We start from the raw sequence: 27,864 nt of genomic DNA, 5'->3' as shown, positions 1-27,864 counted from the left end.
GGTGACTCAAAGGCTGATGGCATAGTCGCCTGTCCGGCGCTGCCCTGCATCACCCAGCCTTCGGATGGACTGGTCTATCTTGATTTCATAGTAGACTAGCTCACTCTGGACCCCAGCGGGTTACATCCATGGTGTGCATTATAACAAAATCTCTCACAGAAACCTGCATGTTGGTTGGTTTGGCAGGACAACTTCGGCGGGACTCACAAACCCTTGACTTGGGCAACAGAGCACAGGAGTCGGGGACTGAAAGGTCTGGTCCCTTCTCATTTGTCGAACTTGAGGGCGAGATTGTGTTTTACACAGTGGATAGCTGTACACGTCTGGAGAAAAGAGCACCAGAGAATTAGGCCATCTCAGGCACCTCAAATACTCCCATGAGTATGAGGTGCTGCATAGTCAAGAAAGAGTTGCAAACATCCAAACTAAACCTAAAACAAGCATTGGCATAGGCAATAGGTCTCGCCTTTAGGACCTTATAACTATTTAGCCATGCAGCACATTATCCTGGATGCTGCAACATCTACTGTTCTTTAACGTGGAAGCATTGACAGTTAATAGGTACATAAGTTTAACGTGGAAGCTTTGACAGTTAATAGGTACATAAGTTTAACGTGGAAGCTTTGACAGTTAATAGGTACATAAGTTTAACGTGGAAGCTTTGACAGTTAATAGGTACATAAGTTTAACGTGGAAGCTTTGACAGTTAATAGGTACATAAGCTCTGCATTGAGAAGTACTTATTTAAAGTGCTATTTTTATACAAGTGGTGGTCTGAACTCACATATCTGGAAGTGCTTTCATACGCAATAGTGAAGAAAAAAAAGAGTTTTAGTTAATTTTCTTGATCATACAATGTATAGCGAGGAATGCCACAATATATCCAGGTTTTCTGGTTTTACTTTGTACAAATCAGCCAAAAAATTAGTATCAATGTGTCTTAACTGCATTAGTGTGGATGACTAAAATGGCCAGGGGCTCTGAAAGGCTCAACCATCATCTGGGTAGACAGCTCAACTGCAGTTCAAAAACAACAACAAACTGCCTGTGATATTTGTGAATCGTCGGCTCTCCGCAGCGTAAACATGATTGTACAGTTGTAAGGCATCTTGCTCCGAGCTCTGTCCTTGAAGCAGGAGCCCATGGCAGAAAGTGTGTGACGATGCTGGGGGTTTGATTCACATTTTATTTTCTCTTCACTCAACAGAAAAAGCTTAAATACAGGCGTTTGAGACATGAGAAATTATAATTTTTTCAGACAAGCAAATTTGACTTTGCACTCATGCTTTTATTGCAATTGCTCTTAATCTCAACTTTACTTTTTTTTTTTCAAAGTAGAGTACCAAATCCACAAGCTAGGAAATGTAACTAGCCCTTGATTTTGAGAAGATGATATTTTTCCCATTTTTGTGGTACTAAGCCCAGGTGTGTTTTGGTTTGTGTGACATGAAGCTGTTGCATGGGAATGCTGATCGACTGTTGGGAAATAGTTCTGTTATTTTTTTTTGATTGGGGTCAGGCTGCGCCATGGCCATACATGAAAATATTGACTTCTGCCCTTGTCTGTAGTTACAGTCAGATGAAGCAGCTGACAGCTTCACACTCCCTTCACCCCCCTCGCCAGAGATGAAGGCTGGCTGCAGTTTTATGGCAAACCGCCCTTCCTGCCAAAACCGGATATGACGGCTATAAACGCAGGCAGGAGTCCGGTTTGATCTCCCGAAACCACAGGAAGCGCTTGTCTGTTTCCTCCAATATTGTAAATTCCAAAAATGTGCTTTTTCAATAGCTGTGAATTCCCAAAGGGCACCTCAAGAAGACAAGAAAAATAATAACAATATTTATTTGGGTATTCCAGCCCCTAACCCCAAACTGAGTATTGGTCTGTCGATTGCCCAGCTGTACATCCTCAGTGGCACGTTAAAGCGTGCAATGAACGGACCAATCCTAAAGGAAATGTAATTGCAAAAGACATTATTGTGCTTAAGATTCCTTCAATGTCCAAAGGTTTTTGTGAGTGCGACAGTGAATCAGAGACGTTTTAAGGCATAGGCAAAGTGGGCTCTGGCCCAGGGCCACCACCTTTAATGGGGCCCCATCATTAAGTTTTCAGGACAGCTACTGACAGTGGCATAATGCATAAATGATGGGACCCCTTGCACAATATGTAAATGGGTTCTCAGGTTTCCAACATCTCATATTCCAAGTTTCTGCACTGAATGGGGGCCCCCTGTAGGAATGTGGACCCCTTAAAGTTTTGGAGACCAACAAAGAAGGTTGTCAATGATCGGTCAATAGTTGCTAAGGGTGCAAATGAGTTAAAAATGTATAATAAATTTAGAGCTGTTCCGAGCAGGGGACCCTAACATTATGCTTGGCCCGGGGCCCCCAAAATCATTAAGATGTCCCTGCAGTGAATAGTTCCAAACCATTTCTGTACAATTGAGAAATAATTTGTTATGCATCTCAGAAAGCCACCCTCGCCCATCCACACAGTGCTACCCATTTCCTTAAAAGATTTAGACGGAGGCCCCTTGCACTGACTTGCACTGACAAATTTAGGACCGCGCAACATGATCATTTTGCTGTTGATAACAAGCGAGGTGCGTTGCATAGTTTCATAAAATGGAAAACAGTGCTGCAGCGACAGCTAAACAGAAAGCAGTTGTAAGTCCTGTTCTGCTAGTTCCCAAAAACTAAATAAAAGATGTAAAGGCCAGTGAGCATTTGTACTAATGGGGAGCATCCCCATACTGAACAACTGGGACACTACATCACTAATATAGCGTCCTGTTCAAAAAGCGCGCATACTGATGCAAATATTTGGCAAATGTGACGAATGGCTGTTGCCAAAATTTAAACAAGCGTTATGATATATTGTGAAGGGAGAGTGTGTACGCTTTAAAAACGTATTTCTTTAATTACTCAAAAGGTAGAATTGCTCTGTATATGCTCAAAATGCATTGCGCTTCTACTTTTCACACAAACAACAAAAGCTCATGTCAAAGCATGCACATAGTCCCTTAACAATAAATAACTACGTTTGTTTACCTTTGCCAACAGGACTCACTTTCCGACTGTAATTAAAATTCAGTTATACAAAACGAGTCACAATGCCTTTAAGGAACCACAAAACCAACTGCAACAAAAGCAAAGTAAACACTTGAGAATTGTAATTTGCTAAAAATTGTGAGAACATGCTGCATTAGATTAAAATATTTTGCGCTTCTACCTTTCGAAAAAAATAACCAAATGTGCTCTCAAAAACGCACACGCTTCCTTAACGCTAGAAAAGAAAGATTTTTAATGTTTGCCAACACGGATTCACTTTCCAACGCATGTTTGTTTAAAATTTCAACAAAAAAAGCATAAAATATAAAACAAGAGAGAGGTTCCGGAAGCACGGCAGCCGTGAAACAGGTGCCGCGCTAATTAAACCCAAAAAACACAAACACTTGAGAGAAGTGCTCGTTTAAAATAAAGCCCAGGGGCCGTGAGCCAAGTGCTGCGCTAAGTGGAAAATGCTCCTCTGGATTATAAACAAAAAAGTTCCAGAGCCAGGTAATAAATTAGAACATGCGGAAGAATACAGGCACTAGGTCGCTGCTCAAGGAGAGTGGAAAACCTACGAAAAGGTGGGACAAAAAGTACAGATTAACCATGTGGAAGCAAGGCATTTTAAATGACTCAGAAAGAAACAAAAGTAAACAAATGGGCAGCCTCTAAGCCCACAAACTAACTACAGCATGTCTCGAAGACAACACATGCGCGCTGCCTTGGCTCGACCTAAACAGATACATTACCACTGACTCAGGCCGCACCACTGACTGCCCTAAGGAAGTTAGAATTACTATTATGAGTATTATTAGTTTTAATATTATGGCAGTTATTGGTATGGAAGGCTAGACCTAGTCTGCGTCTCAGAGCAGCAAAGCGTACCTCAGATAAACGGAGTGGTCACACAGCTCTGAACTTCTCCCTGACACAGATGACGGCACTGCAAACCCTGCACTGGCTTCATATTAGGAATCCACTATGCTCTCTGACTCATAGGGCACTTACTAAGGATATTCCCTCCAATCTGTCTGTTAGATTCGGTCATTACAAGCCCTTGCGTCTACTTTGATCCTCAAATCGGACATTATTAAAGCCCCATTGTATCCGCACCTCAGGATGAGGTGGCAGATATTTTGGCCATCTTACTCCTCTCTATTGGAACAAGCTCCTCCTGCAAATCAGGATGTGTCATGATTTCTGTACATTTAAAAAACTCCTAAAAACATAGTTGTTTTAAACTGTTTTTGCACTTGCATTTGGGTTGCCAAGCGCCGAGATACATCTTAGGGTGTGAGTCATGCGCTATAATAAATAATTCTAACATAACATGACATAACTAATAGCAGACTACCTTCCAGGGGAGGCTAATCCAGGAAGGGACTAAATTGGCCCCTAAAGTCATTTCCTTCCAGTTGTTTCTATTTTTAGGCAATACTGTCCACAAGTGGGTGCCAGCTGTGCTTAATTTGAGCTGGTGTTTCCCGGTGTTCAACACTGGTACTTATGACAGTCCACCACATGGTGGAGTTAATAAATTACTACTTGCTAAAGACATGCACTGAAGCCCATTTTGCCCTTGCCGAGTTCCACCTGAAGATAAATGCTGATAATAATAGGGGCTACCGATCTTGCATAGACTATTAGGAGTTAAGGACTCATTATGACATGAGAACACCAACTGAGGGTTTAATGCCAGATACATTAAACATTAGAAAATACCTGCCACCCATGCCATTCTTATAATTTTGGGTGGCCAGGAATAATCCAAATTGTCAAACTTGCACTCTTGTAGGAGTGTGATAGTAGTTGTATGGATACTGACATGGGCGGCACTGATATGGGTAATGGGTGTGCAAGCTGTAGTGACCTCCTAAGAAGGGCCCTAGCACTTATATTTCTTCAAGTTGAGCACTGGCGCGCCAGATTGCACCCATAAGCCTAGAACATGGCTGGTACTAGACAAGGGTAAGTGCTAAACAGTGCAGTGTATTTTTGCCTAGGGTTCCGTAAATCCGTGCAGGGAACTGATTCCTTACATCAGATTTCTGTGCCTGTGAATGCTCCATTTCTTGAACTTCTCTTCATCTCAGATTTGTATTAATATGAGATTTCAAGTGACAAAAATCAGTTTGGTGGCCTTGTATGGGTTTTCTTTTACTGATGTGATGTACAGAGTGTCCTGATGTTTATCTTTCTCCTTGTCAAAGAAACGAAAGAAACCAAGAATGAGACAGCAAACAAGTTAGCCCACCCACCGCTGAAAAAAGTAGCTCCAGCACCTCCGGTACCTCTGAAACTCAAGACCTCCTTCAAAAACTCAGACAGGTAAGGTGTATTCCAGCCATGCACACATGTTAATGAATGTCTCAGGCCTGGAGCCATCACTGGTAGGGTGACCAAATATGGTCACATCACTGTGACAACTTTTCCTTTCACACAAATCATCGTCATCAGGTGTATTGGTCAAGTAGCTTCATTTAACCCCTTCCCTGCTCATGACGGAACCGCTCCGTCATGAGCCACGGTTGCGCTGTGCTCATGACGGAGTGGTTCCGTCATGCTGCGGCCGTTGGCCGCCGCTCCGCCCACGCGGTGCTAATTCCCCGCCTGTGCGGGCGATTAGCGCAGTGGGCGGAGACGTGACGGAACCACTCCGTCATGAGCACAGCTCAACCGTGGCTCGTGACGGAGCGGTTCCGTCACGAGCACAGCGCCACCGCGCTGCCCCCAAACCCCCCCCAGCGCCGCGGCGGAATTCCTGCCGCGGCGAAGGGGTTAACACGAACCAAGACTGTAACTCCCAGAATGCACTGATTAGTTACATGAGCATCCAGGAATGGAAGTTTGATGTCCTCGGAGAATGGGTTGTATTGTCATTCTGCAGAAGTGTAAATGACATTGTTAATTTTCCAGAAATGCCTTTTTCTTGGGACATCTCCATGGTTAATGTCCTCGAATGACCATAACATCTGGTCTCTGATCCTGTTTGCATTATGCACTTCTGCTCAACTGAGTACCAGCAAAATCAGCTGTTCAGAAATCAACGCTGTATCAAAGACATTGACAGCATTAAACATAACAAGAAACTGTTTGATGTAGCATTATAGTACAATGTTTAGGTTGTTAAAGGCTCTAAACCGAGTGAGAATCTATAACGAGGGGGAGAGCTTTTGACAAATGCTATAGGCCGATGCAGGATGGCAATAATGCTGTTAGAGCATTCCATACACAGAGGTAAGAATGTTCCAAATTAAAAAGGGAAAAACAGAAAGCCAAACAAACATTTGAATGTTGGAGCAGAAGGCTTATACCAGCCAATACTGGCTCGAGTCACTACATTGTCAAAATGGCCTCTCAACATTGCAATGTTCTAATGTTTCTTGAAAAAGTCTGTATTTAAGTTATAAGTCTGCAGAATTTTATTCATCAGCAATTGATAACTGACATAATCAGCTACTAAAGCTAGTGAAAGCGGGAGGCATACTAACTCGTGAAAGATCAACAAGTAGATTGGTTGAATCATAGTGTCTGATAAGCAGTCCACAGTCGTTGAAGGCACCAGCATAGTGGTTGCAAATGCAACCCCTAGTGATCCCTAAAGAATGCTACTGCTCTATTTCACAGAGGGGGGATGAACAAACATTAAAAAAAACTCCATAATGGATTCTCCCAAGTGCCATGAGAACTCTGCAGGCATTGACACCAGTCTCCCAGGAGCACACCTTCTTTCTTTCGGCCGTATGTAGGGTGCAGTTCTCCAGTGGCTGCTGATTCCTCTCTTCTTAGCTGTTCCTACCTTGACTCCTTACACTGGAAAGCTGGCCTTCCCCGAGTCTAAACCCTGCCAAGGTATTTCCAAATGCCCATCAACCAAGGACCATCACAATGGGGAAGTTTGTCTTCTATGTACAACCATGGCTTCCATAGTAGTTCCATCAGGTCCATGAGCTGTCCTTCCTTTATGTTAATTACTATTTATTAGCTGGGAGCAATCAACAATAACCATCTCGCATGCCCCAAACACCCTACCATGCCCAATGTGCCATGAGGAGAAAACAACTTTAAAGTCCCTTCAAAACACACGCCCCCATAGCTATGTTGTGCATCAGTCTGTGCCCCCACTGAGGTGACCTTGACAAGTGGGCCCGCCAAGCACTTTACTCATTATTTTTTTCAGTGCACAAAACACAATCTGAAGCTAAAGGTTGTGGACCATGTTTCTTATTCCACACAAGGCTGAAACGTGACCAGTGACCAGAGGTTGCACCCATTCTAACTATTTCCAGGCGGTATTCACAGTGCAGGAGTGCACAAGTGCTAGCAGCCATGCAGGGAACTGGGTTCAAATCCAAAGGCCAATCTCTGTTTGATGGAGATATCTAATTAAAATTTGACATAGTGCATCATTACAAAAACACACAACATTTGCTATAAAACGTGAGTGTATGTGAAGGTTACATGTGTAATAGAGGTGCGCTGTGTGTATATAAACTGAGAATCAGCATGAAAAACCTTTAACTGAACGAATGTTAATGTTACGACTGCAAAACAAAATATCTGTATTGTTGCCATCCATAGGTAATATCTGGCCGCAGGACATGGGTGCCCTAGGGTTTTAGCCAACAGCATTTTGCATGCTGGGACTTGTAGGCCTATATTTGTAGTGGGAACGTCTTTACACGTACCGTCAGTTGACGTCGCAGTCAACATCTGTGATGACACCAATGAAAGACTTTGATCAGGTGGCAAACTCTAAACGTCTGCAGTCACTGTGGACTCAGGGCTTGATTATGAGTCTGGTGGTCTTTCACTGTCAGACTCGCGATGGCGCAGGGGTGGCGGTCCTGCGGCTGCAGTATTACGAGGCGGCCATTCAGACTGCCACCGCTGTGCTGGCTGCGCCAGGGTCCCGCCATTCCATGGCGGTGGCGCAGCCGACCGAGGTATACAATATGCAAGGTGGGAGCGCCGCTGTCCACCAAGCATATTACGAGTTTCCCCACCACCAGCCTTTTCATGGCAGTGAGCCCGCCATGAAAAGGCTGGTGGTGGGGAAACAAAGGGGGCCCTACAGGGCCCCCATTCCGCCGCCACCATGGGGATGCATTGAGGGGGCACAACATGTGGCACCCTGTTTGCATGCACCCCATGTTCAGCACGCAGACTTCACAGTCCATGTCGTGCTGGAGCTGCTTTTTCGTTACCATTGCGATGCCCGTTTTCAGGGCACCGCTGTGGGAACAGCTAAAGAAAAGCTCGCTAGACACGAGTTGAACTCATAATCTGTCCGGCGGGCCATGCACAGCTTTGACAGTGCTGTTCACGCGCAAAGCCGGTGCAGCATCGCCAAAGTTGTAATCAGGCCCAAAGTGATCAACCCGGCTACTGATATTGACACATGAGTAATGATATATTGCTAATTCGTTTTTTTAAACATTTCATTTGTTACTTTTTTTCAGACCAGATGGAAATCTTCTTCCAAAACCAGTGGAGCCGGTAAAAGAGAATACCTTGGAAGCAGGTAAATCGAAGGGCCACCTTATCCAATGATTATATTATTTTTTAAATACCTGTGTTAGTATTGTAAGGTTTTTCCAGACCTAACTTTACTACAGGGAAGGGTGCAGGACTGTGGCACTTATGTATCAACCCATTTTCCCATAGACCTAAAATGGATAAAACCCTTTTATACATCAGGCCTTAAACTCCTTTCTTCTGGCCTCAGCCCTGGCAACAAAAATAAAGTTCAAACCAGTCCCACATTCCAGAAGGCCACGATAGAAAAGGGCTTAGGGGCGTGGTTGGTTCATGGCAGCCCCTAGAGCTCTGAAAGCAACCCCCTGACCTGACTGAGTAGCCGAATGGCCTTTGCAGCCCTATATGAGCAGGGCATGGAGGTTTCTCCCTTCTCACCCAGGAAAAGGTAGGAAACTACTTGGTAGTTGCCATCTGGGGTGTATCTTCGGGGGGTGTAGGGTGTGTGAGGTTTCACAGCTGCTGAAAATTTGCAGTATCTCCAAGGGCTCGCTCATACACAAAACGCTTCGGCCCTCTTTGCCCTATTTTTGTTTAGGCATTTGTGGCTCATAACAGGTAGTGTCACAATATGTTCACTGTGAAAGGAAGAAGGGCAACAGAATAAGTATCAATGATCCCCTCTTCAACAGTGCTTCTGGTTGTTAGGTCTCGTGTTAGCTCATATCTGTTGACTGAACTCAAATTAAATGTAAAATGTGCTTACGTATGTGGCGTCCAGATACCCTCCTCATCCGCTGTTCGGTTCTCTCATTCACGTTCCTCCTCCGTCCACTACAGAACAGGGCAATGGGTCAGTCCACTTCAGGCATTCACTAACTTCACTGTGAGTGCGGGTATCCTGCCCGTTCACACGGAGCAGATCTGTACACAGAGTACTTCCCCTTAGTGCCAGGGACTACTTTGGCAAAGTGTACCTTTTGGGACCAAGATATTTTTGTTTTTATTCAGTGTGCGTTGTTTAGATTGTTGAGGGACCAACGGTTTCCCCTCCAAAAAAGTTTTGCAAAAACCATGACACAAAAAACAAGCTATGACAAAGTCAATAGTCTGGCGCCCAATGCCAGAACTATTGAGTTATCCAATGCTTGTTTTTGAAAAGGGGAATTGATTTGAAAAGTGGGATAGTAGGACCCAAGTACAAAACTCCCTTCCTTTTATAGGCAGAAGAAGGAAACGTGCTTCATAATGTACAGTTGATCATGCTTCACGGTTCTTTTTTGTTGAGCAATATGATTCTAACTGTCGGATCTATGTTTGGAAATGTGTATACATTTCACTTGTTTTTTTGTTCCTAAAAAGCCTTTCTGTTAAGTGCCAGAATACAGATTTTTCTGTTGTTGGAGAGTGGGGCTGTGGAACTTGTAACCTACCTCACAGACTCCCAATTCAAGAAAATTCCCAATAACGTGTTTCTTCCCCCAAACTCATAACATTCTGGAGCTTTTAATATGTTTTAACTGGACCCCAGACACAAAATACCGTTTTTTGTGCAGCACTGCACGTTTGATCTTCTTATACTCAAATTAAAAGGTTTCTGTAAAGTGCCCACCTGTTTATTGGAGTGATGTTCACCCTATATCATGTAAACACGAACGAAAAATATTCTTGTTTTAGGTCTACCTTTGTGAAGTAGTTACTATAACCCACATAGCTATCTTACTGGTCCTGTGAAATATCAACTGTAACTACAGCATACCTTAAACTTCCTAAGGCAACTCACTGTGATCGAAGCCCGTGACCTCCAGATGTGCTCATCACAGATCTGCTACCAGTGTTTCGTAAGCTGCTTTTTGTTTTTTAAGATTCCCCACTCTCTACCTCCCAATACATATTTTTGTGTGTGTATTTTTGCAGATTTATATAGCGCAAACTCGACCGAAGGTATTGGAGCGCTTTACATGAGAACCAGTTACGTTACACAAATACACATTCATTTTTTTGGTAGGTGCGGGGAGATTAAGGGATTTGTTGAGAACCTCAGGATGTTGAGCCGTCGCCGAGAATCGGACCCAGTTCCCCAGCTCCAAAGTCGGCAGTTCTAGCCGTAAGGTTACATCCTCCCCATACATTGAAGACCATGCTGCACCACTTCACTTTCTACCTTCTCCAACTCCCTCGTCCCGCGCTCTCTTTCCAACTAGGATACTGAGGGGCAGATTTACAATGAAAGTGGCTCAGTGCATTCCGCAAGCCATTTGGCTGAGCCGCACTGAGTTACTTTCAGAGAACACGAATGCGACATATTTACAATGATATGTGGCATTCCTGTGATCTCCCCTGCGCTGGCGCACAAACAGCTGACATGTACCGTTGCAGGAACCCTTGAACCTGGTGCAAGGATGCCTGCGTCATGGGGAGATTGTTTTCGTGCAGGAAGGGGCACCTTCCTGCACAAAAACAACCACTACAGGCATTTTCCTCTTTCAATGCATGCTTTAGAATGCAGCACGCATTGAAAGGGGAATAAACGAGGTGTAGCATTCACAACACGCATTTCCAGATTTACGATTCCTAGTAAATCTGGGAATGTGCCAGGTTCCATGGGTGTTGCGTGGGAACACCCACAGCAACACCCATGAAACGCAAAAAGTGACGTACTGGTGGCGCAGGGGGCTTGTAAATTTGCCCCTAAGTTCGGTGTCATCATTGTGAAATAGACTGTCACCGCCTCATTTTCACTGAATAAGATATGAACCTGGTTAATATAAATTGGAATGTGCCCAGGAGGTAACACTAATAACAGATATTGGTGCTTTTGTAGAGACCTCCAGTAGGTGGCAGTGTCTGACTACTGTCGTTATTACAAGATTCTATGAAAAATAGTATCCAGTAGCAATCTACAAACCAGCCATTGCAAGCAATCAACACCACCTTCAGACTACAAGAGCATGGATGCAGGACAACCAGCAGTCCAAGAGAGGATTCCTGGCGTAGTTGGGTAGAGGACCGATATAGCCTAACGGCTAGGGTCGTCGACCTCAAATCTCGAGTCTCGGCAATGACACTCATCATCCTGTGATTCTGGGCAAATCACTTAATCTCCCTGTGTCTAACAAAACAAGCATTGGCATAGCCAATAGGTCTCGCCTTTGGGACCTTATAAGTGTTTAGCCATGCAACAGTTGCATACCTAAATACTTATAAGGTCCCAAAAGCGAGACCTATTGGCTATGCAAAGCGGCCGTGCGGCCGCGAAAGTAAAGGTGATCACGATCAAACATCAAAGCGGCCATGTGGCCGCTAAAGTGAAAGAAATTGCGGTGCGGCGCGCGCGCCCGCGCACATACATGCACTGTAGCTCTAGGCTGGCCTGGTAGCACTTTTTGGAGCCCTCTCAATAAGTCTCGCCAGACCAGCGCATGCGCTGGTTCAAGCGAGACCTAAAAATGAATGTGTCCTTGTGTAAGCAACGGGTGCTCTTGTAAAGCACTCTGATACCCGATACCTTTGGGTCAAGTTTCTTCTATATAAGAAAGAAAAAAAATCCAACTCCGGGGTCATTATTGGCTGTTGCTGACCCCACTGCAGATATGTAATCTGCTGGAACACCTTAATTAAATCTTTTCACTTTTACCCGGTAATTTAAATGGGCAGGTACCGTCCGGTACTGAGTACCTGCACTTCTTTAACTTTTTAACCCTTCAATGCTCTTCTCTGCACTGCTGTAATACATTTTATGGGAACCTACCACCACTTCTCAGGAGCAAAGATGTACTCCAAAAGTGAGTACCTGCCCTTCTATATTTCCATTTAAAACACTGATTTTACCAGGCGATGTAGCAGGTGGAAATGTCCGATATCTCTGGGTTAAAGTCTGCTGGAAAATGTGAAATTATCAGGAAAATCTGATCTTGAATTATTGATTCGCACAGTAATTCCTAATTTGTAATGAACCTGGAGGGTTCACTGTCCAGCCCATTTATTTTGCCCATGCCCGGATTTACTGGCCTCCCCAGGATTAGTAATTCAGAAAGTGGGGAAATACATTCCTATTTCCGGGGCCACGCATAGGGCCTCATGTAGGTACCTCAATACCGGTCGGTAACGGCCGAAAATCGGTAAATATCCCGTTACCGACCGGTATTGAGGCACTTGAGATGTAGGTGGCTGATTTCGGGATTCGGTATTTACCGAATCGGAATTTTAAGAAATCGGTAAAATACCGATTCGGTAAATACCGAATCCAGAAATGCAATGTAGGAGGCACTCAAGTGAGTGCATTATTGGTGTGTGGATTCGTTATTTACTACCAACTACAAGTTGATGGTAAATGACGAATACCTTACAAAAAGCATTTTTGTGCTATTTGTAAAGTGCCATGTGGCAGACATACATGCCCTTAGGGCATGTATGTGCGCCACATGTGCACACATGCACGAATCAGGGGTGCAACAGGGTGTCAATGTGACACCCTGCCACCCATGATAATGCCTCCCCTATTACCGATTCGGTATTTACCGAATCGGTAATAGTAACTGGCTTCCCATTCATTCCTATGGGCCTCCAGGCCCATAGGAATGAATGGGAAGGGATGCATTATTACCGATTCGGTAAATACCGATTCATAATTACCGATATTTACCGAATCGGTAATAATTACCGATTATTTACCTACATACTATTTACCGATTCATAAATACCGAATCGGTAAAATTTGGTATTTATGAATCGGTAAATAGTATGTTACCTACATGAGGCCCATAGTGAGGTAATTGGTGTTCAGTACCAGCGCCGGACTGGCCCCTCTGGCTTGTACCCAGGGGGCTCCTGGCTAGTGGATGTCATTGGGAACTGGATGGGCTGCCAAACCCCAGTTCTTTGCTAGGGCTGCTTTTGGTTTCCAATCCTGCTCTCACTACAGTCACTCAACATCGAAAAATCTCTCTCTCTCTTTTTCTCTCTTTACTAGAACAAAGGGATAGATTTTCAAAAAAGTCGCACAGCGCAGCACCCAAAGGGGCTGCGCTGCGTTGCATCACAGGGAGGGATCAGGAGAGCGCCATATCTTCAGAGATATGGCTCTCTCCTCACTCTCCTTAGCGCTGGCACTGATTTCAGCAGTTGAGTGCCACGCATACACCTTAGCTCCATAGCGCTAGGGTTTGTGCACAAGTCTAGCATAGGTTTTGTACAGTAAGGGTACCCTTCCTGCAAAAAATACCATGCCTAGACAAGTTTTGAAGCTTTTCCCTCTTTGTATTTGTGCTGCACAGTACAGCACATATGCAAAGTCAGAAATAAATTGAGAAATTAATACATTTCTCCAGTTAGCGCCTCCTTTGAAGTGGCATTACATTTTGGCACAAAAACCCTGTCTACAATTGTTTTGCGCTGGAAAGTAAATTTCCCCAAAAACATTTTGTGCTGGTTAATGTCACTTTTGTGACGTGAACCCAGCACAAAATGTTTGAAAATCTACCCCAAAGTGTTTGATCCCGATGTGTGCCTTTTAAAGAAAGGGTGTCTCAACAAGACCGCGACCAAGGTGAAGTGAGGGAGAGAGACAGAGAAAGAAAACAGGATTGAAAGAGAAAGATATAAACAGTCAGAGAACGAGACAGAGAGAGAAATGCGACAAAGAATGAAAGGAAAGGTAGAGAAAGTTACAGTGAGAATGGAAAGTGAGAAGCAAGGTCAACACAGAGAATGGTAGCAGAGTAGATGGAGGCGTACACAGACTCAGAAAATAAGAGCGAGAACGCAAGAGAAAGAGAAGTGGGCAGGGTGAGAGAACGAAGTAGAGTGCCAGAGAGAGAGAAAGAAATAGAGTGAAAGGGACAGAGAGGTGTAAAATGAGAGAGAGACACAGAGAGCCCCGTTGGTGGTAACAGAGATGAATATGTAAGTAAAGTATTTTCAGCGGACTGACTCCCTGCCTATTTCAGAAGTGTGTGCAAAAAGGTGTGAACAGTGCAAAATGTGTTAATTATGGAAAATAGTGGGTCTGGAAAATGGCATAAAGTTACAGAATGCGCCCCACCCGCCTTAATGCAAAAATAAATTCGACCTCTTTCCTTTCCTCATATTACCTTCTGATCACATAATGTATGTATGCGAGAATGCCCGGATAGCTTTTGTAAAACAACTGTGCACTTTTCTCTGTCTCAGAGACGGTTGAGAGCATGTTTATCAACTGCCGTTACCTGTGCAGGGGTTTTAACCCCTTCGCCGCGGCAGGAATTCCGCCGCGGCGCTGGGGGGGTTTGGGGGCAGTTGCGGTGCCGCTGTGCTCGTGACGGAACCACTCCGCCACGAGTCACGGGTGAGCTGTGCTCATGACGGAGTGGTTCCGTCACGTCTCCGCCCACTGCGCTAATCGCCCGCACAGGCGGGGAATTAGCGCCGCGTGGGCGGAGCGACCGCCAACGGCCGCAGCATGACGGAACCACTCCGTCATGAGCACACGGCACCCGTGGCTCATGACGGAGTGGTTCCGTCATGAGCACGGAAAGGGTTAAACATTTTAATGATGTTTACAATCAATTCCTGAGCCACGAACCTCCTGAGACAACCACGAGACTCCTGCAAGCGCACAGTACATTTAGGGTGAGGGGATGAGGCATGCGACAATTAAGTAAATCACTCTGGTAACATAAACGGACATTGCTTTTCTCTGCTTTTCAGACACCAGTGAGTTTGATGCACTGATTGTCTCAACGTCCAAACTGAACCATCCCACTTCTGACAGACCCAAAATGGCAGGGAAGCGGCCGCCCACAGCCCACAATCACTCCCCGCAGGTAAGTTCTGTCCTTTCTTTTCGACAGGTTGCCAAGGCTCCTTTTCTGCCTTCTTTTCTGGGCCACGCTGCCCATTCTGCCACTCTGGCATTGCCCAGTGGGCTTGCGGCTGCCTTCAGAGCAGGATGGGTTGCCATGCCCACGTTCTAGTAAAGATCACATGCACTGTGGGCAGTTTCGAACAGTTTTGCTAAATCTGTTTATTTAGTGTTCAGTCCTCACCTGCCTCTTTTTTATCTTTGCTAATGCTTTTTGGATGTTATTAGTTCACCCTCTATTTCCAAGTGCACATGTAACACTTCATCCTCAATAAGATACATGCACCACATTCTTCACAAGATGACCCACACAAACAACCACAACAAAGAACACACAATGTACCAGGTACCACACATTTTTTTTAGCTCCATTTGTATTTATTAGGTTTTCAAAAAACAAAACAAAACAAGGGAAAATAAAGGAAGGGAAAACAATAGCTATACAGAATTGTAGCCAGAAACCTAGTCTACAGACAACATGTGCAGAGTCCGATGACCCTCTATAAATTCACTCATGAGAAGGAAACAAACAGAATGCATGGCAAAAACAATATAGAATAAACAAAGTACTGCAAATATACAAAAGAAACCAGAAGGAAATGATAAAGTGGTTCACTGAAGGACCTCATGCCTTCCAATATTTGGAAGAGTTTCCAACGGTCAAGTATAGGGGGATTCCAACCAAAGAATAACACATTTACTGGTGACAAGCATGTGTACCACACATTTTACAACTCTGATTGCAACGAGCCATCTTCTGCATGGAGGTAGGAGTACTTTGCTGGATTCTTCGGCCGCTTCTCTGGGTAGATGTTGTACCCAGCCTACATCTGCATACTTTCCCTGGTTGTTTCTCTCCATTCTTCTCTGATAAGTATTATTTTCACTCCGTGGGTTGTGCTCCACCCAGAGGGAGAGTGACTTCCATGTTTTGTTTTTGTGTCTGGTGCGGGAGTGTGTGTGCTTATTTATGTTTGCTTGCTTGTGGGCAGGCTCTTTGTTGTTGTTCTGTAATGATGGAGAATTGTGAAATTCATATTGTGTGCATTCATATGTGACTCATGCTTGTCGCTCTTTGAGTTGAACCATGCAAGAGGGCATCTGAGCACACACTGTGCTCATTTGTTTTGGTCTGGTGTTGTGGCTTGCATGTTATCCTATCTGTTGGCTGTTTTCTGTGGAGGATGGCGATGTGTGTTAATGTGTATGTTATGTGTGTCTTCCTATATCTGCTCTGCAGCTTCATCACCTCTGTGTAGAGCAGGGGTCTTCAAACAGGGAGGTGTTCCCACGTCCTACCCCAGGGTGGGCGTCAAGTGAATCGGAGGGGGGGGGGGGGGGTGAGGGGGGGTGGGGGGGTTCAACGCTCTGGCCAAACGAAGAATTATGCTCATAACAGGGCTTTGTTTTTAGGCAGACAAAATTGAGCTGCAGTAAGTGCTCTGTAATGGGCCATCACTAACACATTTGGGGATTTATATCCTTAGTGGGAGTATGTGTCAAAAGAGAAGGTACACCAAGTATTCTTCAAAGCTCCAACCTATTTTCCTATTAATAACATTGTAGATACTTTTACACGTTCATAAGCCCTGCCTGACCAGAATAGTATGTTTGGCAATCATGAATTTTATTGCATTTTTAAAACAGTAACAGAACTTAATTGCAATGTTGAAATACTTCTAGACATATTTAAACATTGCCAGTTTAATAGAATAATCGTGAATAATTCTGATGGGGCCCCCCATGATTATTCTATTTCCACTGGAGGGACACAACATTAAAAAGTTTGAAGACCACTGGTGTAGAGAGTGTTGACATATAAGTGTACTGTATGGACTGAGTGTTTTAGGCAGAGTGAGTCTGGGCCATCACTGCTCTTAATTGGGCACTGGTACCTCTGTCCTAGAGACAAAAGGGATTTAAATGTTACTTGGACTGTGTCCCCTTCTCCCTCATAATGCTTCTGAGAATCCACTTCTGATCCTCAGTGTGTGAACCTTCCATCCTTTCCCAGTAGGGCCTCGTCAGAACCGCCTGTACCAGCAGGCTCCTGAAATGCGAGCAGCTGCTTCGAAGCACTAGCACAGCCCAGCCTATTGAACTGATTTCAGGCTGCTGTTGGTAACATAGATACCAGCTTTTAAGGGGCTTAGAAACTGCTATAGTTGTGCACGAAGCACTATATAAATAACAAGTTATTCTCTTTAAATGTATAGCCCTCTTAATATACAAATCCGGGGGATCAGCAGTTAAAGAGGGGCTCCTTGAAGTCTGCAGAAATACTAGGCTGTCAACATCACCCTATGGCGACCCGAGAACACTTACTCTAACCACCCGGCATTCTTTCATATTCCAGAAAAACGAAGAAAAAGTAACACAGAAAGACCCCAAAGTGGAAGAAGTGGAAGAGAAGCCAAAATCCAACGTTCCAAGTAAAGTCAAGGTAAAGTTTGTAGATTAGGTTCCGTTTGTAAATATTAAAAATCTTTTATAATTGTTGGAACAATTCTGTTTATTAGAACCAAATCTAAAAAGTACACTGCAAGTCGCGTACAACCCAGAGGGCCGGCCATGGTCAGAAAATCAAATAAGTTAATGAGCACAGCTTTCCGCCTACAACCCTGAGGCCGGCAGCATAGGTTAGGCAGACTATGTATAAACATACACAATCATTCCAAAAACAACAAAAAAACAAATCGCCTTCATTACAGTAGCTTAACAGTCAATAATGTTGGCTGCATGAAAGGTCATAGTGTGGATATGTAAGATGAGAGAACCGCAAATGTTGCCTAGGACTTAGTGAGGGTCGTATTAGGAGGCAAAAAGGAGTAAGTGCAAATAGGCCAGGCATGGCAATTCTCAGAACTCAGAGGAAAGAATTTGGGTAAAGGTTGCCCACATGTCAGGATAGGAGGAGCGGCCGGGTCCATGGACAAGAACAGTTTCTTCATCCCCAGGGTAAAACACAGCTTGTGTAGCCAGGAGTTATGTCCTGAAATCCTATCAAAGCTTCACAAATGGAGTATGACCTGGCGGGCTACCCCCAGGGCCAAAGCCATTTGCCTCCCTATATTTGAGCGTAACCGGTAAGTCAAGGGGTTCGGTAGTCCCAGGATGGTGTAAGCTGGGAAACTTGTGATGGAAGTACTGAAGGTAGAATCAATATCCTTCAGAACCTGTTCCCAGCATCAGGTACATTTCGGGCAATGCCATAAAAGGTGGAGCAGCATTCCTGTGTCCCCACACCCCAGCACTCCTTTAAGTTCCCTGCATTCCATTTTTGAAGTCTCACCAGGGTAAGATACCAGTAAAAGACAATTTTATATGCAGTCTCAGTACTGGACATGTTATACGCTGTGTGGTGTGTTCTATAAAAAAGGTTCCCCCATTCCTTAACAGAGAGAGTTCTGCTCAATTCCGCTTCCCTTCGCATTTGCCCCTTGGATTTAGTCGGGGACAGTTCCCTTCCCAGCAAGGCATAAAGTTTGTTAATGTGGCATTTGTTGTTGGATTTGAGGATAATCCATTTCTCAATGGGGGTCAAAAGCTGTCCCGCCCCTTGTCTGTTCGCAGATCCCATCATCCAATGTCATAGTTATAAGTATTGTACGCAGTCTGAGTCTTCTAGTGAATAGTCGGCTTTTAGGTGGTCGGAGGGAATAGGCCCCTAAATGTCGAAGAGGAAACCCACCCGCTTACAGCCCCCATCCCACCAGCGTCGAACAGTCCTGGTTGCATCCCAGTGAAGAAGTCAAGGTTAGCTAGAATCGGGGTCAGAGGGGAAAGAAAGATCTTCAGGCCCGCCTTGACCGCTACAGAATCCCATACCTTAAGTATGGCGCTTGTCACTGGGGAAGAGTAAAGGCCCCAGGCCCATTGGGAAGCCAGACTTCCTTCCAGATGTGGGTACCTGCAACCTCTTGATCCATAAAGGACCATTGCTTCTCAGATAGCGGGCGGTTCCATTCCACTAAGAATCTAGGTTGGGTGGCTTGGTAGTAGCGGAGCAGTTGGGGTACTGCCAAACCGCCCTCTTGTTCCGTATGATAAAGCAAGTGTTTGTGAAAGCGTTTTTTTTTATATCCCATAGGAATTTGTTGATCTCCAATTGGAGGGAGTCAATGGCGTTTGGGGGGGGGGGAATAGAGGCAAGGTCTAAAATAATTATATTCTACGCAAGAGGATGGTCATTTTGACTACCGCCATTCTGCCAATCCAGGAGAGGCGAAAGTGGCTCCCAGTCACCAGGTCTCCATGGGTTTGAGAGGTAATGGTTGTATAGCTGGCAGAAACTGTTTTAGGGATTGTCCGGGCAAGCAAGATGCCCAGGTAGGGTATGGATCCGTCGCCCATCCGAAGGGAAAAAAGGGACCACAAGGCATGTTCGTGAGGGGAAGTGACTGAGATGTTCAGAATCTAAGACTATTGCATATTCTCTTTGAAATCGAGACCTCCCCAAAAGTGTAAGGCAAAATGACATTGTCAGCATACAGGCTGATCAGATGATGGTCGCCGCCAAACGGAATCCCAGTGATATCCAGGGTTGTCCCTCAGCTGCTGCGGCAGAGGCTCCATAGACAAATAAATGCTTTGGACCCATTTGCAAAACCTCTCGCAAATACATAATTTCTGTAGTGTTACAGAGAGGTAAGGTCAGTGGACACGGTCAATAGAGAGAAGCAATGCCTCTCTACACGTCCTATGAGTCTTATCTTGAAGGTGCTTGGTGTTGTCGCCACACTGGCGCGTTGGAAAAAATCCCACTTGGCTCGGCTCGATCAGGTCTGGCATTAGTGGGTTAAGGCGGTGCGCCAAAATGCAAGTGAATAACATTGCTTCTACATTTAAGAGGGAGATAGGTCTGTACAACTCACAGCGGGCTGGATCCTTACCCTGTTTTGGAATGACCAAAATAGCTGCCTCCTGCATGGAGTCAGTAAGGAGCCCAACTCAGCAAAGGAGTTATAAAGCAGACTAGAGTAAGCAGAGGGGCTAAATCTTGACAGAAGGTTTCGTAAAATTGTGGGCTAAAGCCATTCGGCGCCGGGGACTTAATTGGTTTTTGGCTTGAGATGGGCAAGATCACCTCTATGTGGATTGGCTCTGACATCAGGCAGAGAAGTGAGGGCAACATTTTGGAGATATCCCATGAAATCTCCACTGGGGCCTTTGGAGGCTGCATAGAGAGAACCATCAACGACCTGAAAGGCTGTTCCTATTTCCTTATCTGACCAGGCCTCAGTTGAGGAACCCGTACGAATCATCTTCACTGATCCCAAATGTACTCTGTTACTGAGGTGGTGTGCCAACATGCGCCCCTCAACAATAACTCTATATGTAAAATGTATGCTTAAGGAGGTTGCTGACCAAATGCCAGTTTGCTATACTGACCAGCCATATTCCTGCCCTGCATAAAAGTAATCACCCTACAGGAAAGTGATGTACCAAATTCTTCTACACACCAAAAGAACACTCAACACAATAATAGGAATATATTTTAAGTATGTTGATTGTTGTATGAATGCCTAACACAAGCATTCTTCCTTCGCCCTTTCTCCACAGGAGCCAGAGCAGGCCTCTCCTTGGCCGCCAACACCAGTAAAAGAAAGTGCCCCCACAAACTCACCACAAGCTAGCCCCAGCCTGCCTCAGAACAAGAAGACACAGCCTGCCAAGACAAGCCCAGGAGTGCCAGAGATCAAGCAGAAGGCAGAAGTGGAGCTGGGAGACAAAGTCTCTTTACTGGACCTGAAATCAGAAATTCAGTCCCTAAAAGTCCTGATGGAGGCAATGAAGACACAGTACGAGTAAGTCATGGTGTGCTGTGAGCATGGTCAGAGGTTTAACAATGCTTATATCAAGGACCCCCTGCTAAGACTATAGGTCTCCTAGGGCAGGGCAATAACACTTTGAATACAAACACCCTAGGCAGTCTGAATACTACACTAAATAGTTATAGAAGACAACAACAACAACATGTTCAAATGGTGTTATTGTCTTGTATAACTATTTAGTGTAGTATTCAGACTGCCTAGGGTGTTTGTATTCAAAGTGGTCAGAGGTTTAATCCTGCCGTTGGTAATCCGGGAGTGCGTGTATCATGAAATCATGAATGTTTCTGAAAGATCGGAGGGGGCATATTATCAAGGACGGCGTTAAAATTATCGCTGGTTTAGCGGCAGAAAACTGCCGCTAAAGCGGCGATAGTGGGCATGATAATATGCCGCAGAGAATTCCAATAGAAGCCCATGTTCACACCAGAACATGGGCTTCTATGGGAATTCTCAAGGGCATATTATGAAGCCCATTATCACCGCTTTAGCGGCAGTTTCCTGCCGCTAAAGCGGCGATAATTTTAACGCCCTTTCTTGATAATATGCCCCGGAGGTTCTTCACTTACTAGAAATCAACTTAAGTAAGAGTTTGCTTTGGGCAGTGGCTGACCTCAGGCCTGCCGTTTGGTGCTGCTCTGGAGCCCGTGGTCCCAGGGGTCATGAAGGTAGCGGCAGGAACAGCAAGTAAGCATTAATCTGGGCTCCATGTATAATTTGTGCAGCTTCTCCTCATTCCTTTCCTCTAAGCCCTCCGCTTCAAATAATAGGCTGTTGAGGAGCTGATTGTGGAAAAAAGGACAACCTACAAACCCATAGGGGGTCAAAGGTTATGTGATGTCGCTACCCCTTCATATTTTTCTGCATCAAAGTCTGCTTACAGAGATGAAGGCTCGGCACTAAAAGACTATTGATAGAAATCATTGTTTCTCAACCCCTTAAGAACTAAACGCGGACCCAGGAAGAACTTTCAGATCAACTATATATTTGATTAATTGTAACCGTTTTCTATGCACCGCTTCACTGCTGGTGTTGCCATCTCCAGGAAAAGTTTGTCAATGTGATGTATTCTTCCCCGTTAATGACATTTCAAACTTTGAAATGCCAACAAAGCAAATGAGTTGTATTTTTAAAAATAGCCGTGAGCCCTTTTATCATATTTAGATTTTTGGGAATATCATTTTAAACATATAATTCATTTTTTTTGTGCCAAATTTAAGATTTCTCATTTTTTTGCCCTCAGAAGAATGAAAGGCTGAGCCACTTTGCTGGTAATCAAACCTGTGACCAGTAGAATGCACACAGACCTCAAGATTAGGTGTTCATCCCACTGAGCAGTCTTGCAAGAGGCTCATTCCAACTTAAGCACAAATCTTGATATAGACGCAAACTCCCATTTAGGCACCTGGAACGCAAATAAAAACTGGTGCAAATCATTTGTGCAAAATACATGACATTTATTTGCGTTCCTCCCAACGGGGCAAAACATGTAATTAGTATATTATCTCCCATTCTGGGAGATAAACTGAAGGATTCTGAAATTGGGCACCTGGTAAATGCCATAACCTGTGGTATTTACTGGCTGCTCAACGACCACTACCTGGGATTGAGCTCAATTTGAGAAGAGCCAAAGAGTCTTTGAAATGTCACCCATATTACTTGTGATCAAACATTATTCCCATTTGTATTTGTGTTGTACATGTCTGTATGTTATAAGTTTGCAGGTCCCAGTAGAAGGCCTCACTTCTCACCTAAACCTCCTTTACAATGGACTAAGGGCCACATGCACAAACAATTCTGTTTGTGATTACCATATAGAGAATTTTTGTGATTTGCTATTAGGTTATCACAAACAGCAATGTTCAAATGTGTGTTTTACACATTTTGCATTCCAAGTGGGTCACAAATAGACCTACCTCAAAAAATATGAATGAGGTAGATCTTGGTTTGTGACCCACTGGGAGCACAGGGTGATGTCTGTGATAGCTTTTCAATAAAGCAATCTTTTTTTTTCCAAATGCAGCCCATTTGCCTTAAAAGAAAACGACTCTGTTTCAAAAAGAAAAATGAAAGGTTTTCTTTTCATTTTGTAAAAGTAGGCACTGTTCCGTGGAACCACTTCCTCCTCTTAAAACATTTTATCACAAACATTCCCAAAGGGGAGGGGGACCCTTTGGGACCCATTCCCATTTGTGAATGGGTTACCATCTACTTGAAGTAGATGGTAAAAGGTGAAGGTTTTGCAACCAGATTCACAGTTACAAAACATTCATGCATACCACTGTGATTCGGTATTAGGAAGGGAGACCCTAAACGTGCCCTAAATACGCCTTTCCTAATTTCAAATTACAAACCCAATTTACGATTCGGTAATAGGCCACCAAATCACAAATAGGGCTTTGTTCATGTGAAAAAGCATTTTTGCGTTTCGAAACTGGTCGATTCTACGAATCGGCCCATTTGTGTCCACAAAAACGCTTTGTACATATGGCCCTTAATGTGTATCCTTATTAACAGAGGGTTCAAAGATTGGGTGGGTTTGAAGTTTGAGCTGCCTTTTACACGTTGGAGCACATCTGGTGTGAATTCATGTAAAATGCCTTTCCGGCGTATAGATATCGAAAGGGCAGCAGGTGGAGGGGTGGGAGAGTGGGGAGCTGGAGGTTGAGGAGCCTATTGCACCCCAACTGTGGCTGTCTTTAACTACAAGACCGATAAACGGATGGAGGCAAAAGCCCTTGCATACATTATGGCCATAACGCTCTTGTTATACCACTGCTATTAACACACCAGTGCTCCCAAGCCAGCACACCTCACACGAGGGTGACCTCTCCCTCCAGGTCATTGAGGACACAGTTTCCTGTCCTGGACTTTGATCTTATAGCTTAATGCATTTTGGGAGTTATAGTATTTTTGTTTTCATTGAAGTAATTAGACTAACACACTTGAAATCAGGAATTTGTATGTGAAACATTTAGGACTAGAGAAAGTGTCCGTAATGACCTGGAGTCAGGTGGTAAGATTATTTCACACACACTAAACGCACCATAAATTCACTGATGTACCTGGTTGATTAATGTCCTTACACTAACGGTGTACAGGCCATGTCCCACTATTAATCTGCATTCTTAATACCCAGTTTGTGTGAAACTGCTCGATAGTGGAACACCCATTAGGGGGCGCTAAGTGTACTATAAAACCAAGTAGATTAAAAATGAACTGTCGGAATTTGAGTTTTAATCGTAGTCAGGGACACTGGAAATATGCGGCAGAGAAGCCGCAATTTATGCAAGAGTGTTGACTAAATTATGCACCAAGAAAAGGCGAAATATGCTCCATAATGCTGCACTTTTTTTTATAATTAGCAAAACAAGCTTGGGTTTTGACTCGATGGCAGCAAGGCCAAGTCATATAAACTGAACAAAACAAAGAGAGTGCCAATGCTGCACTGAAATTTCAAGAAAAGTTTTTAAACATGAACTGAATTAAACACGTCCATTTCTGCCCATTTTTTTGGTTGATTTTAATCAAAAATATTTTTATGCAAATTTTCTTATTATTTTGCACGGTTATATTGAAGTGATTAAAGCATTAAATAATCAAAAAACAACAAGTTATTACAAATATATACACTACATTAACACATATAAATGACATCACCACTAGCGTACCTCAATCACTCAGACAACAACAACACTCAAAAATACACAAAAAATGCTAACTAAACACCATAAAACAGACAATTTACAATTGTATGTACAAAATACATCAGGCCATCAGCAACTAACACTTGCAGTACTTCTAACATTTATTTTTTAGGTGTTTTAGCAGATGATTGGCCAAGGGCGAAGATAGGTCAAAATAGGTCTACGCGTTTCGAATCCCTTCACCGGGGACTCTCTTCAGGACCAATACTCTCTGGGAACAAAACAAACACAACACTGAGTTAGACCAGTTGGCCCCTCAATTCTCAAAGCATTAATTAACCATACACCAATAATCGGGAGCCTTACCTAAAGCTTGAAAGTACGCTACCCAGGCTTTCAATGTGAAACGAAATTAACGTTCAACGACAACAATCTGTGGATAGTAGAGTGAGATTTTTCAGAAGAAAGGCAAAAGCAAGATCAGAGAAAAGATCAAGCGTCATAGCTAGTGTCTAATGGCACCAAGGTGCCGTGGTCTGATGATCAAAATCGTACTTGTTGGGACAGACGGTATCTCATAGGCGCATGTGTATCCTTACTCTTCTTTGTCGAAGTTGGTTATGTTTCCGTGCAGAAAGGGGCGTGGAAATTAAATCGCCAGCTAAGGCCTGGGGGCAGAAAGCAATTGAAGTCGTGAGACCGCGGGTCTTTAAACAATTTAAGCAACACGATGGTTTTGTTTTGTGTGTTCTCAGAGTCCTGTTTACCTCTTTATCCGGTTACTCCAACGCCAACATAGCCATCGCGCACCGTGCTCACAGCGCCGAAGAATGTTTCGGCAAGGAAGCGGTGACCATTTTGTAAATCCGTGTCGGCTTCCAATTGGATATCCCAGTCTTAGTGGGGCGGAGCTTCTAAAGAATTCTGGGAGATGTAGTTAAAAACCAATTTGTGTCTCTTAAATGGACGACACTCAACGTAAAACAAAGCGGGATATTTGCTGAGGCATGCAAACCTTTTCGGCGAAGTCGTATGTCCATACAAGAACCATAATTTTGAAAGGATACCCCGGGTTCGTGTGTCATTCAACTACACTTTTTTTATGGAGGAAAACTTTATTGAACAGTGTGTATGAACACTTTGTTGTAATCACACTGTGGGAACAGTATGTGGCTGGGCGCCCGACATAATAGTTATTGGCTAATGGACAGCTCCTATTTACGTGCAAGGTTGGATTCCACTCATGGCGCTCGGGAAGAATTGAGCTGAACAATTCACCAAGTTGCCTGAACGATGGGTGATCCGGTATTTCAATGGCTCAATGTCCATAAATAGTTGGGGTGTAGTAGTCGGTGTATCATACACAAGTAACGAACCGCCCAACCTTGTCTGATTCATAGAGCCCCGTGTTGGATGCCAGCCGGCGGAGCCTTAATTAGTTGATGAAAACTCTGGAGGTTTCACAGATTGTAAATCTCGGATAGCTCGTTCAGTCCATCCACTGATGTATTGAACTTGATAATGAGCATAGCCTCTCTTTTAACCAGTTTGGCGTCCAGGTCACCTCCTCTGTTATCTTGTGTGACTTTAGAGATCACAATCCATCTCACATCTTTTTCTGTGTGGTTGTTGAGATGCCAGTGATTGACCAGCGGGGCATTGGGCACATTCTTGCGTATCCTTGATTTGTGTTGTTGGATTCTTAGCCTTATCTCCTGATTTGTTTTCCCGATGTAAAGCTTGTCGCATGGACAAAAGATCCCATATACAACATATTTTGTTTTACAATTTGAGAAAGTGTTATGTTTCCAGTGAATTCCCTTATGGGAGAAATGGTTCCCTTCCATGGTGGAATCGCAACAGACACATGTCCCACATTTACGATGACCTTGTATTGGAGACAAATAGAGGAGACTTCTTTTGTCTGGACTTTTAGTTTTTGGAAGTGCAGCTCTTACTAGCTGATTGGCAATGCTCTTATCTTTTTTAAAAGCAAATAACGGAGGTTCTTTGAGTGAGACATCAAGATTTTTAATCAGATGCCAATTTTGGGAGATGGTCTTTTTGAGCCAGTTCGATGTAGGACTGTAGGTGGATACACACACAATCCTGCTGGTTTTGGATTTATCTTTTCTCTCCAAAAGTGCCTCACGTGGGGTCCACCAGGCTCGTTTCATTGCTTTCTTCAGTAGTTTTTTGGGGTAGCCCCTGGATCGTAAGTTGTTTTTCAAATTTTCAGCATGGCACAGATATTCGTCCTTGAATGTACAATTTCGACGAATTCGCAAAAATTGGCCATAAGGCAAGTTGTCTCTTAGACTGCGTGGATGATTACTTGAATAATGCAGTGCTTTATTTCTATCCGTTTTTTTCTTGTATAGTGTGGTGACTAGACCGCCATTGCTAGGATAGATCTCAACGTCTAGAAATGGCATTTTGTATTTGGAAGAGTTCAGACTGAATTTTATGTCTGGTGTTCTGTTGTTAAGCCAATGTACAAACTCTTGTAGTTGGTTTTCTTCCCCAGTCCAAGTTAGGAAGACATCATCGATGTATCGAACCCAATTCGTGATGTAAACTGCGAAGGGGTTGTTGTTGTATACAAAACGGTCCTCGTATTTGGACATGAAAAGGACTGCCAGCTCTGGGGCGAAGGGACACCCCATTGCGACGCCTTTAGTTTGCAGAAAGAAGTCATCTTTAAAACAAAAGTAATTATTTTTTAAGGCAAATGTAGCTAGTTCCAGAATGAAATCCGTCGGAACCTTTTCAGGTTTAGGTCTGCTATTCAAGAATGACTCCAACACAGCCAAACCTTCATCTTGTGGGATCTCTGTATAGAGTGAAGTCACGTCCAGTGTTACAAGGAAATGTGCATTTTCTTCAAATTCCATTGTGTTAAGTTTAGTTAGAAAATCCGTAGTATCTTGTATGTACGATTTAACATCTGGCATGAATGGTTTGAGGAAAAAATCCACGAATTTAGATATTGATTAATTCAGTGACTCACACC

The 27,864-nt window shown here is 43.9% G+C and overlaps 1 protein-coding gene across 4 annotated transcripts in view; it reads left to right on the top strand.

The window, feature by feature from the left end:
* Nucleotides 1-27,864, top strand: part of MNMIP1 (manchette microtubule inner protein 1) — a 268,004-nt gene that overhangs the window by 223,516 nt on the left and 16,624 nt on the right. For all 4 annotated transcript variants that reach the window (XM_085647940.1, XM_085647938.1, XM_085647941.1 and 1 more), the window contains 5 exons: nucleotides 5,265-5,382; nucleotides 8,517-8,578; nucleotides 15,220-15,335; nucleotides 17,730-17,816; nucleotides 20,936-21,180. In XM_085647940.1, the coding sequence (XP_085504066.1) occupies nucleotides 5,265-5,382; nucleotides 8,517-8,578; nucleotides 15,220-15,335; nucleotides 17,730-17,816; nucleotides 20,936-21,180 (628 nt within the window). The remainder of the gene's footprint in view (nucleotides 1-5,264; nucleotides 5,383-8,516; nucleotides 8,579-15,219; nucleotides 15,336-17,729; nucleotides 17,817-20,935; nucleotides 21,181-27,864) is intronic.

The sequence above is a fragment of the Triturus cristatus genome, chromosome 3_2, assembly GCF_964204655.1.
Source record: "Triturus cristatus chromosome 3_2, aTriCri1.1, whole genome shotgun sequence".
In the NCBI taxonomy this organism is placed as follows: domain Eukaryota; kingdom Metazoa; phylum Chordata; class Amphibia; order Caudata; family Salamandridae; genus Triturus; species Triturus cristatus.
This window is presented reverse-complemented; position numbering and strand designations above follow the sequence as displayed.